This window comes from Antechinus flavipes, chromosome 3 (assembly GCF_016432865.1).
Source record: "Antechinus flavipes isolate AdamAnt ecotype Samford, QLD, Australia chromosome 3, AdamAnt_v2, whole genome shotgun sequence".
NCBI classification, from domain to species: domain Eukaryota; kingdom Metazoa; phylum Chordata; class Mammalia; order Dasyuromorphia; family Dasyuridae; genus Antechinus; species Antechinus flavipes.
Window position 1 is genome coordinate 531,109,326 of NC_067400.1, and position 17,135 is coordinate 531,126,460.

At 35.5% G+C, this 17,135-nt stretch overlaps 1 protein-coding gene across 16 annotated transcripts in view; it reads right to left on the minus strand.

Moving 5' to 3' along the window:
- The window catches only part of DLG2 (discs large MAGUK scaffold protein 2), a 2,591,935-nt gene that overhangs the window by 73,859 nt on the left and 2,500,941 nt on the right, over positions 1–17,135 (minus strand). For all 16 annotated transcript variants that reach the window (XM_051987236.1, XM_051987235.1, XM_051987234.1 and 13 more), the window contains one exon: positions 4,611–4,686. In XM_051987236.1, the coding sequence (XP_051843196.1) occupies positions 4,611–4,686 (76 nt within the window). The remainder of the gene's footprint in view (positions 1–4,610; positions 4,687–17,135) is intronic.

Consider the following 17,135-nt stretch of genomic DNA (forward strand, 5'->3'; position numbering starts at 1 on the left):
GGAAGGGAGAATTTAATTATTTCCTAAGGGACATCATTCTACTTTTGGATATTTATTATTGTGAGGGAAATTTTTCTTTATCCTTAACTTAAATTTGCCTCTATATAATTTATTGCCATTGCTACTAGTCCTGTCCTTTGAGACTAAACCAAAAAATTTGAATTCTACTTTCACATGACAGTCTTTTCAGTCCTTAAAGACAGCTATCCCATCTGCTCTGGGCCTTCCCTTCTCCAAGATAACCATTCTTCAACTTATTCTCATAAGGCATGGGCTCAGGGACCCATTCTTTACTTTCAAAGGGTAGGCAAACAATTATATTTGAAGCAATAAGGAATTCTAAAAGCAGAGACAGGAGACTGCATGTGCCTGGCAGATTGACCCCTAACCAGATCCCGATGGAGACAGTCCAGAACCCTAATCCTAAGAGCCCCAGGAATATAGCAACACCACCCAGACTACCAGCTTGGACTTCTGTCTCAGCCCTGAAACCATCATGGGGGACACAATCTTGCAGAGAAAAGATCTGTCATCTTCAGCACCAATTGACAATAAGGAACACATAATCGCCAGGATCCCAGAAATACTAACAACCCTCAAGACCGCTAACTGTGCTTCTAGCTCAGCCCCTACAGCCACAACCTAGGAAAGCAACTCCTTTGGAGATACAAACTGTCACTTGTTTTTGGTGACAGAAAAACAAAGTCTTCACCATCAAATCTATGGCATCATTGAGTGGTTAAACACCAGAAAGGCTGTGGTTTAATGAATAAAAAATACACTAAAGAAGATGCATTACATCTTTGTTGCTCCCTCTCTCCAAGGATTCTTGGACATTTCTATCTGACTTTTAGCTGAAAGCTGGTATGCGCATTGTGCATCAGAATGGGAGATCTTTGAGATATAGCCTAGGCTCTATATAAAGTAAGTAATTAATATATGCTTTTCCATTCATTCATCCATCCCTTACTTAGATGCTCTCCAGTTTATAAAATTCCTTTTTAAGCCACAATCCCCAGAATTGAGCAGACTCCAGATACAGTCTGACCACTTTCCACACTCTTTTTTTTCTCTTCTGTTCTCTTTTCTTTTCTTCTCTTTTCCTCTTTTCTTCCCTCCCTCCCTCCAACCCTCCTTTCCTTCCTTTCTTTTTTCCTTCCTTCCTTCCTTTCCTTCTTGTGTTTTGCACACTTTGTATATTGTACACTTTGTATTTTCAATGGAATTCTAAATAATGCTGCCATATATTTAGAAATTTATCATTTTTGTAGTACTTTCATTGGAGCATCTAAATGCCATAGAGGATAGATTGCTAGGCTTGGAATCTGGAAGACTTCTCTTCCTGAGTTCAAATCTGGCCTCAGACATTTACTAGCTGAATGACCCTGGGCAAGTCACTTAACCCTATCTACCCCAGTTTCCTCCTCTCTAAAATGAGTTGGAGAAGGAAAGAGCAAACCATTCCAGTATCTTTGCCAAGAAAACCCCACATGGTTCACAAAATGTTAGATATGAATGAAAATCACTGAACAACAACCTCATTATGTCGGCTCATAAGGGACTCAAAATTGTTGATGTAAGCAGGATAGGATTATTGTGCCCATATTGGAGCTCAGAGAGGAGCAGCGATTAGACCAAGTATATAGAGTTGAATTCTGCCCCTGATTTTGGCAATCTGTGAGATTATGGGCAACTCACTGAATCTCTTTCAGCCTCAGTCTTTACATCTGTAAAATGGGTAAGATTGTAAGATTAGTATTGACTTCAAAGGGTATCGGTAGGCTCAAGTAAAGCAATGCACACAAAATGCTTAGCAAGCTTTAAAGAGTATGTAATTTTCTCAAGTATTATTATTATATGACAGATTACTTAGCAGTTCAATGCTCTTTTTTTTATTGTTGGTGTTGTTTTCATTGTGTCCAATGCTTTGTAATCCTATTGGGGATTTTACTTGGTGTGGTTACAGGAGCGGTTTCCCATTTTCTTCTCCAGCTCATTTTACAGATGAGAAAAATTGAGGCAAATTGTGTTAAATGACTTGTCCAGGGTCACACAGCTAGTGAGTGTCTAGATGCCAGATTTGAACTCAGGAAAGTGAGTCTTCTTAAACTCCAAGACTAATTCTATCCATTACATCACTTAGCTACTTTCCCTTCCCTACAATTCACTTAAATTTGCTTTTTCAAAGATGAGAAGATTTACTGTGATTTTACCAATAAAATCTTCTGTTCAATGGGTCACTTCAACTTTGCCCATTGCCCAATAACTCTCAAGACAGAAGTTCTTATCTGACGTTACAGAGACTTTTTTAAAAAGATGAAAGGAAAAGAAAAGAAACAAACGATAAATAATAATATATCAAGAGGCTAATATAACTTGACTTGGCAAATGAGGTGATTTCCCAAATGTTGCCAAAAGTAATAGAATGACTGACTAGGTGAATGACAATATGGGAGACCAATGTAGGAAACTGGATGGGTAATTATATTCTTACCAGTCCTGGGCGAACATAGAGTCATTAATAGCATGCATTGTTTATTCCCATGATATATTAGCTCAGTCTGTACATACAAAGTGAAGCCTCCTGGACTCCTTCAAGTCCTAGGGAATTTCTCATTTTCTTTAAGAATTTATTTTCTTGGGGCTCTCCCATTGTCCTTTTCCAATTTTGGCACTTACTAGCTATGTGACTGTGGTCAAATCATTTAATCTTACTGAGCTTTATGCCTTTCTTCACTGGTTAAAAATGTGAAGAGGCTGGATTATATGTCCAAGTTTCCAGCTCTAAATGTATGTTCTTGTGATACTTGGATTTTACAAGGTGAGGAAGGTTGTGAGCTTAGCACTAGGTGAACTTTAAAGTCTTATTATTATATGCCCCAGGTAGTCAATAAACACTCATTAAGCACCTATTATGTGATCAGGCACCGTGCTATATGCTTTGTTGTTACTATTGAGTCATTTCTTTGTGACCTCCATTGGGGTTTTCTTGACAGAGACAGTGTAATGGTTTACCCTTTCCTTCTCCAGCTCACTTTACAGATAAGGAAACTGAGGCCCACAGGTTAAGTGACTTGCCCAGAGTCACTCAGCTAATAACTGTCTGAGGCCAGATTTGATATGGGAAGATGAATCTTCCTAATTGCAACTCCAGTGTTTTATCTACCATGATATCTAACTGTCCTATGTTAAGTATTAGGAATATAAAAAGTAGTCCTTGATCTTAAAGAGCCCATAGCCTAACAGGAGAGACCAGATAACAATAACTATAAATAAATAAAACTTTTCAAGGTAAATTGGAAATAATTAACAAAGGGAAGGCATTAGGGTTAGGCAAGATGAGAAAAAGAGAATGAGAAAAGCTTCTCACAAAAGATGGGATTTTCATAGAGATTTGAAGGAAACCAGGGAAGTCAGGAAATTAAAGTGATTAATACATTTCAGGCATAGGGTCTGCTGATTCTTATACTGGGAACAGCAAGCAGGCCAATGTTAGTCAATGGCCCAGTCCACAGGTCTGGAGATATAAATGGCAAGCAGCCTGGAAAGGTGAGAAAGGGCAGCTTATGAAGGCCTTTGGCTATTCAATATATCAACATAATTTTTATCACAGAAGTCACCAAATACAACAATATAATGTAACTGAAAGACCATGTCACTTTATATACCCAATCCCATTTGATCCTCACAATAACCCTGTGAAGGAGGTGCTGCTGATCTTATTATTCTTACTTAATAAATAAGGAAAATAGTGAATTTACGTGACTCACCAATAGATAGCTGGTGCCCAACTTGGAATTTGAACTCAGGCCCAGTCCTTGTAGTTCCAGGTGCTACCTCACACTCTCACACTGCCCCTCCTAGATTGTCTGTAATCCCCCAGTGCCAAGTCCATGGCCTGCAACATGGAGTAACTATCCAAAAACTGAGAATTAATTGATTAAAAGTAGGGCCATTTTCTCACAAGTGCATCAGATAATGCTACAAAATTATTCCACTTAACCCAAACCTATACTCTCACACACATAAATGGGGATACATTTGTGTATGTATATATCAATTTTGCACATGATTTTTGGTTTGTGGTAAACACCTATTTTCAGTGTCTGTCACAACATCCTATGTATTAAATCAGGAGACAAGAATGGGTTTCTCTATTCTCCATTCTGCCATAAACTTTATATCAATTGTATCTTTGTTCTGAACACACTAATTAGTTCAACACAAAATAAATATTAAAATATTAATAAGTAAATATTTTTGCTTGAATCCAGAACATTAACTCAAAAATGAAACAAAAGTATTTAACCTGGTATTAACAGTACTCTCATTTCACTCTCATTATTAACATTACTGTTAAGATTGGGAAAACAATTTGGTGTTGTGTCCACAGCCATTTCCCCCATGTTTGTCAGTGGGTTATTTAGAAAACCACTTTATTGGGAAAAAAAGATTTAATTGTGCTTTCAAAGATGATTAAAATTATATGCCATTGTCCTGATGCCCCTGTTTGACTATCATAATGTGCTTGTTTTATAAAATGAAAACATGGATTAGATTCAAATAAATGGCAATAGGGACACTTGGATTCTCTATTCTTTTTTACCTACCCCTTTGGCATCGATCACACCAGGCTTTGCATTAAACTTCACCGTCTTCAATCGAGCACGTTCCTTTCTTTCCACTCTAGAGAATGAAATAACAACAAAAAATGAGAAAATGGATTAGGTTATTAAACAGAAATTAAAAGAAAAACTAAACAACTATTCCCTCACATTTCTACTCAACTCCTATGAATCTATTCAAATTTCATCATATTTGAGGGGAAAGAAGGTTTGGTATCAGGTTTCTCAGTGGAAGCCATCAATGAATCCTCAAAACTTTTTTGTAATTTATCCTTTGTATGGAAAGTTGCAGTATTTAAAAAGAAAGAAGAGATAGAGGGCTGACAGCGTTAGGAAAACCTGGGTTATATCCTTCATTTGACACATCCTTTTGGTATCACCATAAAATAAGAGGGGTTCCACACCAGGAGTTCTTGATGTAGATGAAGCTGAAGCTCTGGACAACATAACCATATATATGTGCAATCATGTAACAGGGTGACTTAGTGACTAGAAAGTCACCTTTGAAACAGGAAGACCTAGGATGAAATTCTAATATATACTGGTTAGGTGAGCCTGGGCAAGTTGTTCTACTTTCACTGCCCTAAACTTTTCCTATTTCAGACCTATTGTCAATCTGAATTTGTAAAGGTTTCCTTTCTAGGAATTCCTTTTATCAAAGAAATCACAGAAATTTCAGTTTGACTCCTATTATCAGTCTATCGATTTATCCTTCCATTTATCCTCTCCCTATTTATTCAGTATATATTTATATATAGGTGCTAGTGGCACAGTTGATAGAGCACTGGGTTTTGGAATCAGGAAGATATATCTCCTAAACTCAAATGTGGCCTCAGACACTTATCATCTAGGAGATTCAGGGGAAATCACTTCTGCTTGCCTAAATTTCTTTATCTTTAAAATGAGATGAGAAGAAAATGGCAAACCATTCCAGTTTCTTTGCCAGGAAAACTCCAAATGGGCTCAGAGAGTTGGACATGATTGAAACTAAAAGATAACATGTATATAAACACATAAAAACATATATAATGTAATATGTTTATTTTACATATATAGCTAAGTGGTCACATATTATATATATATATATATATCCACATATCAGGGGTTTTTAACCTAAGGTCCATGAATTTGTTCTTCAATTTTGATAATTGATAAATTGATTTGATAATTTTGATAACAATTGATTTCCTTCGTAAGTCTATATATTGTATTTTATGCATTAAAAAAGTTTTATTCTGAGAAATAATCTATAAGTTTCACCAAAATGCCAAAACAGACCAAGACACACAAAAAGGTTAAGAAGCCTTGACATACACACATATGTGTAAATATATATTTAACAGTCTTATATATGTGGATATATAAATGTATGTACATATAGTATTAACATTTTACCCAGCTGAAATTTTCTCCAAACCAGGCACAAAATAACTGAATAGATTTTTTTAATGCTCAAACTATTCATAAATTGATTCCCAAGCACATACTTCTTTCCAAATGAGAAGTCTTTTACATTTTCTGTTGAAACACTGAGGGGCCAGGTTTCTATAGTTACACAGCTGAGCCACAGAATATATTTACCTCACTTTAGTGCACAATATTTGCTTGGATACAGTGGGACTGAATCTTTCAAAGGCAATCATTGAAATTAAAGCTTAAGAACTATCATAATTTTGTACTTGCAGACCAAATGCTATGATAGGAAAGGGAGAAATCGAAGACTTAAGTCATTAGAATCTGTCAAATGGAAATAGGCTCCAAGCTTTCTCTATGTACAAGATGCTGTCCTAAGTGCTTTTCAAATGTTATCTCATTTGATACAATAACCCTGGGAGGGAAGAGTTATTATGCCTCCTATTTTAAATTTGAGGTAGAGATTGTTACTTTTCCAGAGTCCTAATTAGGAAATACCCAAAGCTAGATTTGAATTCAGGACTTCCTAACTTCAGGCCCAGAACTGTATTCATTGTATCACCTAGATGCCTCTAGATAAAATGCGTGGTAATGTGCTAAATCTTGGGGTTTTGTTGTTGCTGTTTGTTTATATGTGTTTTTTTTTTTCATTTTGTTTTGTTAGGAACTGTGATTTCATCATGTGATAAATTCTTTATTGGGACCATGGGTTCAAATTCAAGAATATATTCTTAAAAATGCTTGTTGATTGATTCTAGCTGGAAGAGGCTACAATGCAATTCACACAATTGCATGGTTGTCTCAAAAATGAATTAAAGTAGAAAGGAATAAATTGCATACAATATTATAGGAATTCCTTCTACATACACTTGTAGGATTGACCAATGCTATATACACATGCAACTTACAGACATTTAATTCTAGCTATTTATTCTTATTTTTAAGATTAATGTGCCAAATTTTATATTTTCCTAATAATTCTCTCCCAGTATTCACATTCTCAATAGGGCTGTACAAGTTCAGGCAGATACAAAATAAAGTAATATGTAAACATCTCATCACATAATAAATATCTTAGGAAGAATAAAGGATTTGGAATCTGAAAATCTATTTGATTTCTGATTCTGCCACATAGCATGTTAGTGATGTTGGGACAAACCACTTAACTTCCATGAGATCTGTTTCCTCATTTGTTAAAGTGAAATTGTTGAACTGCAGAAGTTGTGATGTTGGTCCCCTCCAACTTTAAATCCCACTGTCTTGTATGTTTGGCTATCTACATTATATATATAATTGAAACCTATGTGATTTCAAAATATTTTAACTATTTTTTAAAAATCCCAATATATGGTCAAACAAAAGTAAGCTATCAATTATGAAGGTTAGGAATAAATAGGATGAAGATCTTGTTAATATCTCAAGTTTTGGCATTGCACTCAAGGTTAACAATGACATCAATGATCTTGAGTGAGCCTATATGAGGCAATAAAAATTCATGAAAATGTTAAGCTAAGATTGTTTTTTAATTTTAAAAATCTAAAAGATTTTGGCAATTCTTGGTTAAACTTTAAATAGCCTAGACCAATTTGTGGTTTAAAGGGGTTATCAAATTAGCAGATTTTGAAGGTAAGAGTGAGGAAGGAAAATTGCTGCATTTTTTCAGACAACTTTCAATTCAAAAAAGACTAATAATACAAATTAGCCAAGTGTGATCCATCTACAATGTGGCTTTGATAAAGGTAAAGCAATTAGCAGTTGATTTAACCCAAAAAGTATGATAAATTTATTTTTGCATTAAAATTCAAATTGGCTTTATATAACTCCTCCTAAACAGCAGTTTCTACTGCTCTATTTTAACAAGATTATAAAAGGGCTTTCTTTGGAAATTGCCCAAGGTCATTGGGCCATAAGACCCATCATTTTTCCTCCTGAATCAGGATTGCTTTTTCACCTATGTGATCACCTATGTCTTCTGTGATGGAAACTCAATGAAAGTAAGCATAAGGAGAATAATTACCTGTGAAGGAAAAAGAGATTGCAAAGAACAGTTCTTTCCTTTGACTTTGAGTTTAAAGGTGGCAGAGTGTATAAAATTGGATACAGGATTTAGACAAAACTTGGATTTAGGCAGATATGAATTTGAAATCCACTTACGAGCTTGTTGACTGTGAGTAAGTTATTGAACCTCACTCTGCTTTAGTTACCTCATCTGAAAAATGGGAATATCACCTACTTCCCAGAGTTGCTCTGGGGATCAAATGATATAACAAATGTAAAGTGCTACTTATTTTGATGTGGTTATTGTTATATTTAGTGATGATGAATTGCTGCTACCAGCTTCAGCAAGACAATATCACGGATAGAAGAGACACAAAGTCACCTGTGTTCGTTGGAGCTATATCTATGCAACACTAGGATGAGGAAGTGTCCATGAAGATCAAGGTAGAGATATCTAATCCTATGAGGTTGTGGTGAGTGATCCATGTAATGGAACATCACAACAACATGTGATGAACAGAAACTTGTGGGTACCTAATCCAAAATGGAAGGAAAGATTGGCAAAATCTCTTAGTAGTACCATGAGAAAATCAATCAAATTAATCAATCAACAAGCATTTATTGAGTGCTTAATATATTCTGGGCACTGTGTTGTGCTGATTATAAAATGCAAACACAAAACAATTCCTGAAAAAATGAAACGTTCTGATTATTAACAAGCTAGATGTATTGGAAGCACTGTCACAAAGCACTGGGAAAATGTCATTTAGCAAGAATGACGTAGGAGAGGTAAATCACTAAAAAACAGATTATGTCCCTCTAATGGTTCCAATTTGGTTTTATCTTTCACACAGTGTCACAAAGACTGGACCACAAGCAGCTAATTTGGAAGCCAAAAACTGCTATGAGATGAGCCAGTGGCCCAATTACTTGGACAGAGATGGAAATAGTATGCATGGAAATAACAATTCCTATGTCCAACTCTGTTCACCAAACATCAGTCATGGGTCTACCATGTGCTATGAATTGAGTTTACATAGATACATGACTGAAGTCCTTTTCTGGAAAAAAAAACTCTGCAATATAAAAGATATATATATATATATACATACATATATATACTTACAATATATAAGTGATATATATATATAATATAGTATATTTATTATGTGTATATAGAAATAGGTCTATATGTAGACATAGATATCTATAAAAAAGTGTAATGATTAATGCAAGGAAAAGGTCCAAGAAAAGTTGATTAGGGAGAGATTACTTTCATATGTGTGTAATTATGGGTCATAAAAGTCTCAAAAAAGGAGAAAGCATTTAAGCTGGTCTTTGAAAAGACATTTTAAAAGAAATAAATGAAGGAAATTTGATTCTAGGCATGTCATCATTAAAAGCAAAGAGATGAAAGAAAGCAGGTCAAGAATGGGGACAGAGTGGTTCAGTTTGGGGTATGTGTAAAAAAAAGAGAGAAAGAAAAGAGATGATGGTAGAAATGTTTATTGGAACCAGATTGTACAAGACCCATGATGCTTTTTTTTTTTTTTTAACTGTTGTTGTTCAGTCACATCTTACTCTTTGTGTGAACTTGTTTGGAGTTTTCTTGACAAAAATACCAAAGTGATTTTTAATTTCCATCTCCAGCTCATTTTACAGAGGAGGAAACTAAGGCAAATTAAGTTAAATGATTTATCTAGGGTCGCACAACTAGGAAGTATCTGAAGCCAATTTGAACTCAGCAAGATGAGTCTTCCTGATTCCACTTACTGCAACTATGTAGCTGCCCTACTAATGCTATATCAGAACTACTAGGATAGCCCACATTGGGATCATTGCAGAAAACAGAAACTTAAATATATCGGCCTGCCTTTCTTTCTCTCTCTCTCTCTCTCTCCCTCATGTTCTCTTTCTTGTAGTTATCATGACTTTTATCATTCATCTGTCAATCAACAAGTATTTATTTAGAGCTTACCATATGCAGATGCTGTGGATACAATTGAAAAGAATAAAACAATTGCTTTTTGTCGGGAGTTCACATTCTAATGGAGGGTATCCTCTTGTTTAAAAACTAGTCAAGGGGGTTTTAAGTATGATGAGGAACTTTTTGATAAAGATTTTAACTCAAGCCAAAATATTCCAATGTAATAAAATGAGCTGGGGGAGGTTCAACTTCCAAAGATGGCTCCAATGTATCAGAGAGTATTAGAAGCCACTAGTGTGGAAGGCAGATAGGCAGCTGCTGAAAATGATAAAACTAAGAGAATTATGACACAGCAGAAGATGTCTTCAAGACTTATTTCCAGAGTGTAGAACAAGAATCAAAGGGTATCAATTGCTGAAAAGGGGGCTCAATATAAAATATAGATTTAAAGCTAGAAGAGACTTTAAAGATCACCAAATCCAATCCTTTCATTTTACCAATGAATAGAGGAAAAACTTGTTTACAAGAAGACCTCTCTCTAAGTGAAACATGCAGCTTCAGGAAGCTATGGGTTCCCCATCACTGAAAATCTTTAAGCTATGATGAGAACTTTCTCATTATATAATGACCATTTATTATGGTCTATTAATGAAAAAGGAACTACAGAATATTTTTAAATAGAGGGGTATTATCATAGCACTATAAGCTCACTGATTGCAGGGTCTTGGTTGTCTTGTTTGTTTGTTTGTTTAATACCTCTCTTTGTATACCCAGGGACTGACATATAAGTGCTTAATACATGCTTCTTGCCTGATTTTATTTTATACATTCCTTAGATAATGGTATTAGCAGATATTATAGAGGACATATTAAAGAGGGAAGGAGAGGGCAGCTTCTTTAGGAGGCTATTATCTTCTAAATAATGAACTTATAATAGAGTCTAGATTAGGGTCATTGGAATGGGAGTGGGAAAGGTTATATGGTGGGGAAAGAGCAGAATGGATGCCAGAACTCTTGTGGAGGTAGAATCAGTAAGACTTGACCACTGGTCTGATATGGTGAGAGAAAGACAAAAATAGTGAATGAAATGTTGAATCTACATGACTTAGAGAATAGTGGAGCCAAATCATGGTGAATGATGAGGGAGGAGTCAAATATTAATAAGCAAAGAGCACCTATTTCTTAAGTGCTTTAAATTTCCTGACAACAACCCAAAGAAGTACAAGTAAATACCTGTTTCAAAGACCAAAAAAACCAGAACTGTCTGTAAGAAGCATAGGGAATTGTCCCAAGTCACATAACTAGGGAATTAGTTGCCCAAGTTGAGCTAGGAGTTGAATCTGTGTCTTCTTCTGTATCCCAGTCCAGTATTCTTTCCCTTATATGTTGAAATAACCAACTCTTAAAGGAAGAAAACAACCAATATTTGGTAACTAACTTCAGTAAAAGTTAAAAAAAAAAAAAAAGGATCCAGCAACATTCAGCACAACATAATTAAATCTAGTCATTAGCTACAAGGCCAGCCAGTGGCAAGATTTTAATGGGATGAACAATGAGGGGAAAGTACATAAATCTTCTAAAACTAGTATTTATATATCTTCTTTTAATACTGAATTATATCAGTCACCTGTTCCGACCTGTCCACAATTAAACCCTAAACAACTACCTACCACTTACTTTTTTCATTCCCCAGGACAGAAAGCTCAATCTGTAGGGGAAAAGAACCAAATTAGGATGTGGAATGGTGAAAATAAAGCTAGGTTCAGTAGAGATGCATGTTCTTTTTGACAAGTCAAATAGTACGATCATTTAAAACTATTTCTGGGCCCTAAGGGATGCCTCAGATGAGCAAGCCTGTAGTTGTTCAACCTTGAAAAATATTTGTAGAAGACATTTCATGTGTATTTTCTACCCTCAACTTGTCCTTTAGATAAGGTAAGAGGAAAAAAAGAAAAAACACTATGTCCATAAATTCACATGTACTTAAAAATATCTTATCAACCTGCTATTGCTTTCAATAAATATTTATTCTAAAAAATAAGAAACAATTTGAAGAGATGAGGGAATTTTTAAACCAATAGATATGACAACATAGTCCTCAATTCTGCCTATTGAAATTTTACTCATCCTGCCAAGCCCAAATATTAACTTCTTTAAAAAAAAACTTTTTTTTTTTTTTGCTTAACTGAAATTAAGTTAAAGGAAAAAAAATTCCTTTTAAAACCTCTCCTAGAACATTTTTTATTACCTCTATTATGTAGTTTCATTGTTTTATTTTTATCTTATAGTTATTTTGGTACTGATCACATCTTCAATCACAACTAGATTGCAAGATCCTTTGAGGAGTTACAGATCTACTGACATGTAGAAGAAATGGGGATGAGCAAGACAAGATGGTGGAAAGGAAATTCAGAATCAATCCTGGGTTTACAATCAAGCTTTGCTGCTTACTAATGATCTTCAGCAAGCTACTTAACCTCTCTGTGTTTCTGTTTCCTCTTATTTCCCTATATATGTGCATGCTCTCTCCCTAAATGTAAGCTTCTTAAGGCCAGAAACAGTTTCATTTTTGTCTTTTGACCACAGTGCTTAGTAGATTATCTGGAATATTGTAGGCCTTTTTTAAGGGTTAATTAATTAATTTGTAAAGTGAGGGTGATGGTTTAGGTATTCTTTAAGGTTTCTTTTATTTTTCAATTTATGACTCTATCCTATGTTAAATGGTATCATGGGAGAAAAAATCCTGTCCTTGCAAGTAGCAGATTTGGGTGTGGACTACAACATAATATTTTCACTTTTTCTGTTGTTGTTTGCTTGCATTTTGTTTTCTTTCTCAGTTTTTTTTCCCTTATTGATCGAGTTTTCTTGTGCAGCAAGATAACTGTATAAATATGTACACATATATTGGATTTAACATATATTTTAAAATATTTAACATGTATTGGACTACCTGCCATCTAGAGAATGGTGGGAGGAAGAAAGGGAAAATTTGGAACAGAAAGTTTTGCAAGGGTCACTTTTGAAAAATTACCCATGCATATGTTTTATAAATAAAAAGCTTTAATAAATTTTAAAAATTGGGTTCTAATCATCCCTCAGATCCTTCCCAAACTGTGTGGCAACTTCTCTGTCACCTAATCTCATTGTGATTTCCAATTTTAAAGTTGTTGGGAAGAAAGTGCTCTGCAGATTTTAAAGCAGCATATAATGTATGTTTAATAATATCTTTCTATCCATGGTTACAATACAGGGCCCAATGTTCATTCCAAACATTCATATGGACTATTTGTGACTGATCTGTAGTTAGATTCTTCTGAGTTTATGTTACTCTAATCAGCCTTGGTTAGATATTTTGTACCTTAGCCAAAAATAGTGATGTCATTTTGATCCTCTGTGAGAGTGAAGGATACTAACCAACCATTCTTAAAAATGTTTATAGGATTGAACTAAATTGAATTGAGCTGATCCTATTGCAATGAAGGGATAGATCCCCAAAACAGATTTAGTCTGAGAAAGCCTAGTGTACTTCCATTATTTTGTTTGGAATAATTAGTTCATTTTTAGCAAAAATTCTCTCTCCATAGAACCCTGGCCAAAATGCTAAAACAAGAAATAGGACTGAAAAATATGAGGAATATATTCTGACAACTGGAGCCTCTAGAGATTTGGAAATGGCCATGACTTAATAGGCCCAACTGTTTCCCTCTGCTTTCTTTTCTACTTCCCATCTGCTCCTTTGGGTTCAGTTCAGCTATATAGTGAGGATGGGGTGGGTGTGGGTTTCTGGCATGGGACATCATTTTGCTAACAATCTTTACTTCTCCCTGCTCTATTGGATTACTTGAGAAGTAAGATTTCATTGTTGTGCTAATATTATTCATTATGGATCTTGCCAGTTGTGCATTAAGTATTATGTGTCCTTCCCAAGAAGACATGGATCATGGTACCGGCTATGTCAGGTCAAATGACTATTGATAATAGGGGTTAGAAAGAAAAAGTACAGGGAGAGAAGTTATACCTGGAGTCAGAGAATCTGAGTTTTCATTAGTACCTGTGTGACTTTGGGTGAGTCATTCAACATCTCTGTGCCTCAATTTCCTAATCTGTAAAATGAGAGTATTATTCTAGATGTTCTCTAAGTCCCCTTCAACTTTAAATGTATGGTCCCACAAAGCACTGGTGTCATTATGGAGATTTATCCTTCACTGTGGTCATTAGATCCTAAAGGCAGAATTAAATGATGGTCTCCCATTTGTAAATAAGATATTAACCCAGGAAGAAGGCATCCATGGAAAAATCTAATGACAAATATTTTTCAAATCCCATTTAATCAATAAAACTTGAGGACTAGAAACTTAGCCAGATTCCCAGGAGAAAATTGGACCGTAATTCTTTTTTCAACTATAAATTCTGGCTTTTTCTGGTCTACTGCACCCATCATAAAACAGAAATAGATACTGAAATTTGATTTACAATTCCAAATTCATTTTCCCTGATCCAGCTTTACTGTGGCTGCTAGAAGTGGTTCTCATCCAAGAAGTCAGAGAAATGGCAAATTCAGACAGCTGGACAATGATCAGCGTAGGCAGTTGGAAAATGATTTCACTCAGCAAATTGCTGTGAACTCTTCAGAGGAAAGAGGCCCTGTGAGTGCAAAGTGTTATTCGTGGTATTGCTCGTTTGAGGGTAATTGCTCCCCCCAAAATATGCTGGGATGAAGGATAAAGCCCTATGGCTCAGAGATCTTGTCTAAATATTTCAAAGAATTAAAGCATCTTAAAATTGGAAGGTATTCAATTCACATCTGAACAAGAACCTCTCTACAATATATGTGATGAGTGGTCATTTGGAAATTTGAAAATCTCCTCTGAGGGAAAATCCGCTATCTCCCCAGAAAGCCCATTCTACTTTTGGAGAGCTTTTTTGGAGAGATTCTTAGGAAGTCTTTCCCCATATGAATCCTAAATCTGCCTAAATTCTTCTATAAATTCTATAAATTCTAGTTCTTTCCTCTAGGATCAAGAAGAACAGGTACACACTTGCTTTCATGCAATGATCCTTCAAATACATGAAGAAAGCTACCAAGTCCTTCTGAAATATTCTCCCCTCCAAGCTAAGCGTTTCTAGTATATTTATGCAATTTGCAAGTGGCAGGAACTCAATGTCTGCCCCCATCCTGATCATTTTCCTATAATTTAATGCCTCAAAATAAACACAATATGACAGTTGGACCATATTAGGGCAGAATAAAGAGGGGACTTGTCTCTTCCCTGGTCTTAGATACTATGTCTTTCTTCTTGTGAAGATTACATTAACTGTTTTGACCACTGTATGACATTATTCACTCATGTGGAACATGCAGCACACTAAAATTTTTCAAATAAACTGCTATCTGCCATCTTATACTGATGAAATTAATAGTTTTGAAACAACAGTCCATGTAAATATGAACATATACTGAAGGGAGTTTTATTATCATATCACAAATTATTTTATATGTTAGAGAACAAGTGCTTTACCTTTACATAAAATTTTCCATACAATATGTTCAGAAGTTAATTCCCAACACTGACTTATGTATCATCCTAACAATCTTTGTGAGTTTGGGCAAAATTTTTTTGTTACTATTTATTTCGCAGATGGAGAAAAATCATGGAGAAATTAAAACTAAACTCAGAGTTATATTCTCATGTCTCTTGAGTTCACATCTTGAGTTCTCACAGGATCCAGAGCTGGAAGAAACCTTGGGGGGTCATCTATTCTAACCTCTTTTATAAATGAAGATAGTATCTGAGAGTATAAGAGACTTGCCCAATAATACATGATAACAGAATCAAGACATACATCCATGCCCTTGACACTCTTATTCCATACTTCCTTAACATAAAACCAAGAGGAAAGCTTCTAGAATGATATTCCCCATTATATTATGTACTGGTGGCCAAATTGACTCAACTGAACAATTCTACTAACATATTAAATGCCTATTAATGGCATGATATTGCTAGGTGCTGGGATTTTTAAAAAAGCAAGTTCATTCTTCAAGGAAGTCCCATTCTAGAGTGTTATGACCCCAGGTGCCTTTAGTTGGTACCCAATTCCTTATTCTAAGCCTGTAGATATATGAGATCTGAGTTAAATCTTTTTCTCCTCACTGTTCTTTCTGGCAAAAGGTTTATCTTTGTTTTTAGTGGGTTAGGCTAAGATATTGTATTTTTCCATGCTAGCATTTTTGAATGATTTTTGGAATGCTTGGTAGAGGGAAAAGTGACAAGACCCATAGTATAATGAAATGAGGATTATGGTTTCAATTCCTGGAATGCTCTTCCTCATGCTCTTAGAGACTAACTCCCAAAAGGTAGGAGAAAACTCCAAGTGTCTGATATTCAAAGACCCACAAAATAGGATCACTATTCCATCCACCCTTCCTTCTTTCTCCCTCTTTCCCTTCCTTCCTCCGTTTTTCATTCTATCTTTCTTTCTCTCCCTCTCTCCTTTTTTTCCCTCTCTCTTTTTCTCCTTCTTCCCTCCTTCCTTCCTTTTTTCCTCCCTCCCTCCCTCCCTTTTCCCTTCTTTCCTCTTTTCCTCCATCCATCTTTCCCTCCCTCCCTCCTTCCTTTTTCTTTCCTTCTTCTTTCCTTTCTCCCTCCCTCCCTTTCCTCATCTCTTCCTTCTTCTCTCCCTCCTTCAGATCACAGTCCTTACTAATGGCTGAGTCAAGAATAGAACATTTCCAGTCTTTTAACTCAGTACTCATTCTACATTATCATGTATTGTTCGTTCGTTTGTTTTTTTTTCTTTCTTTCTTTTTTGGCTGAGGCAATTGGGGTTAAGTGACTTGCTCAGAGTCACACAGCTAGGAAATGTTAAGTGTCTGAGATCACATTTGAACTCGTCCTCCTGACTTCAGGACTGCGCCACCTAGCTGTCCCTCGTGTATTGTTTCTAAAGAAAACAAAAAACAAAGCAAATAAATTTCTCTTCTCATTCTAATCCTATTCATTTGGTTAAAATAAAGATGACAAGAAGAGGTCCAGATGCCATGGCCCAGTCTTCTTTGAGTGAGTTTGAAGTCTAAACTTCAGTTTGCAGTCCTGAATTGCTTGGCTACACGAATGATCTGTTTAAAGGTATTTCAGAAATCATGGTGTTATGGATGGGGAAATAGCCTG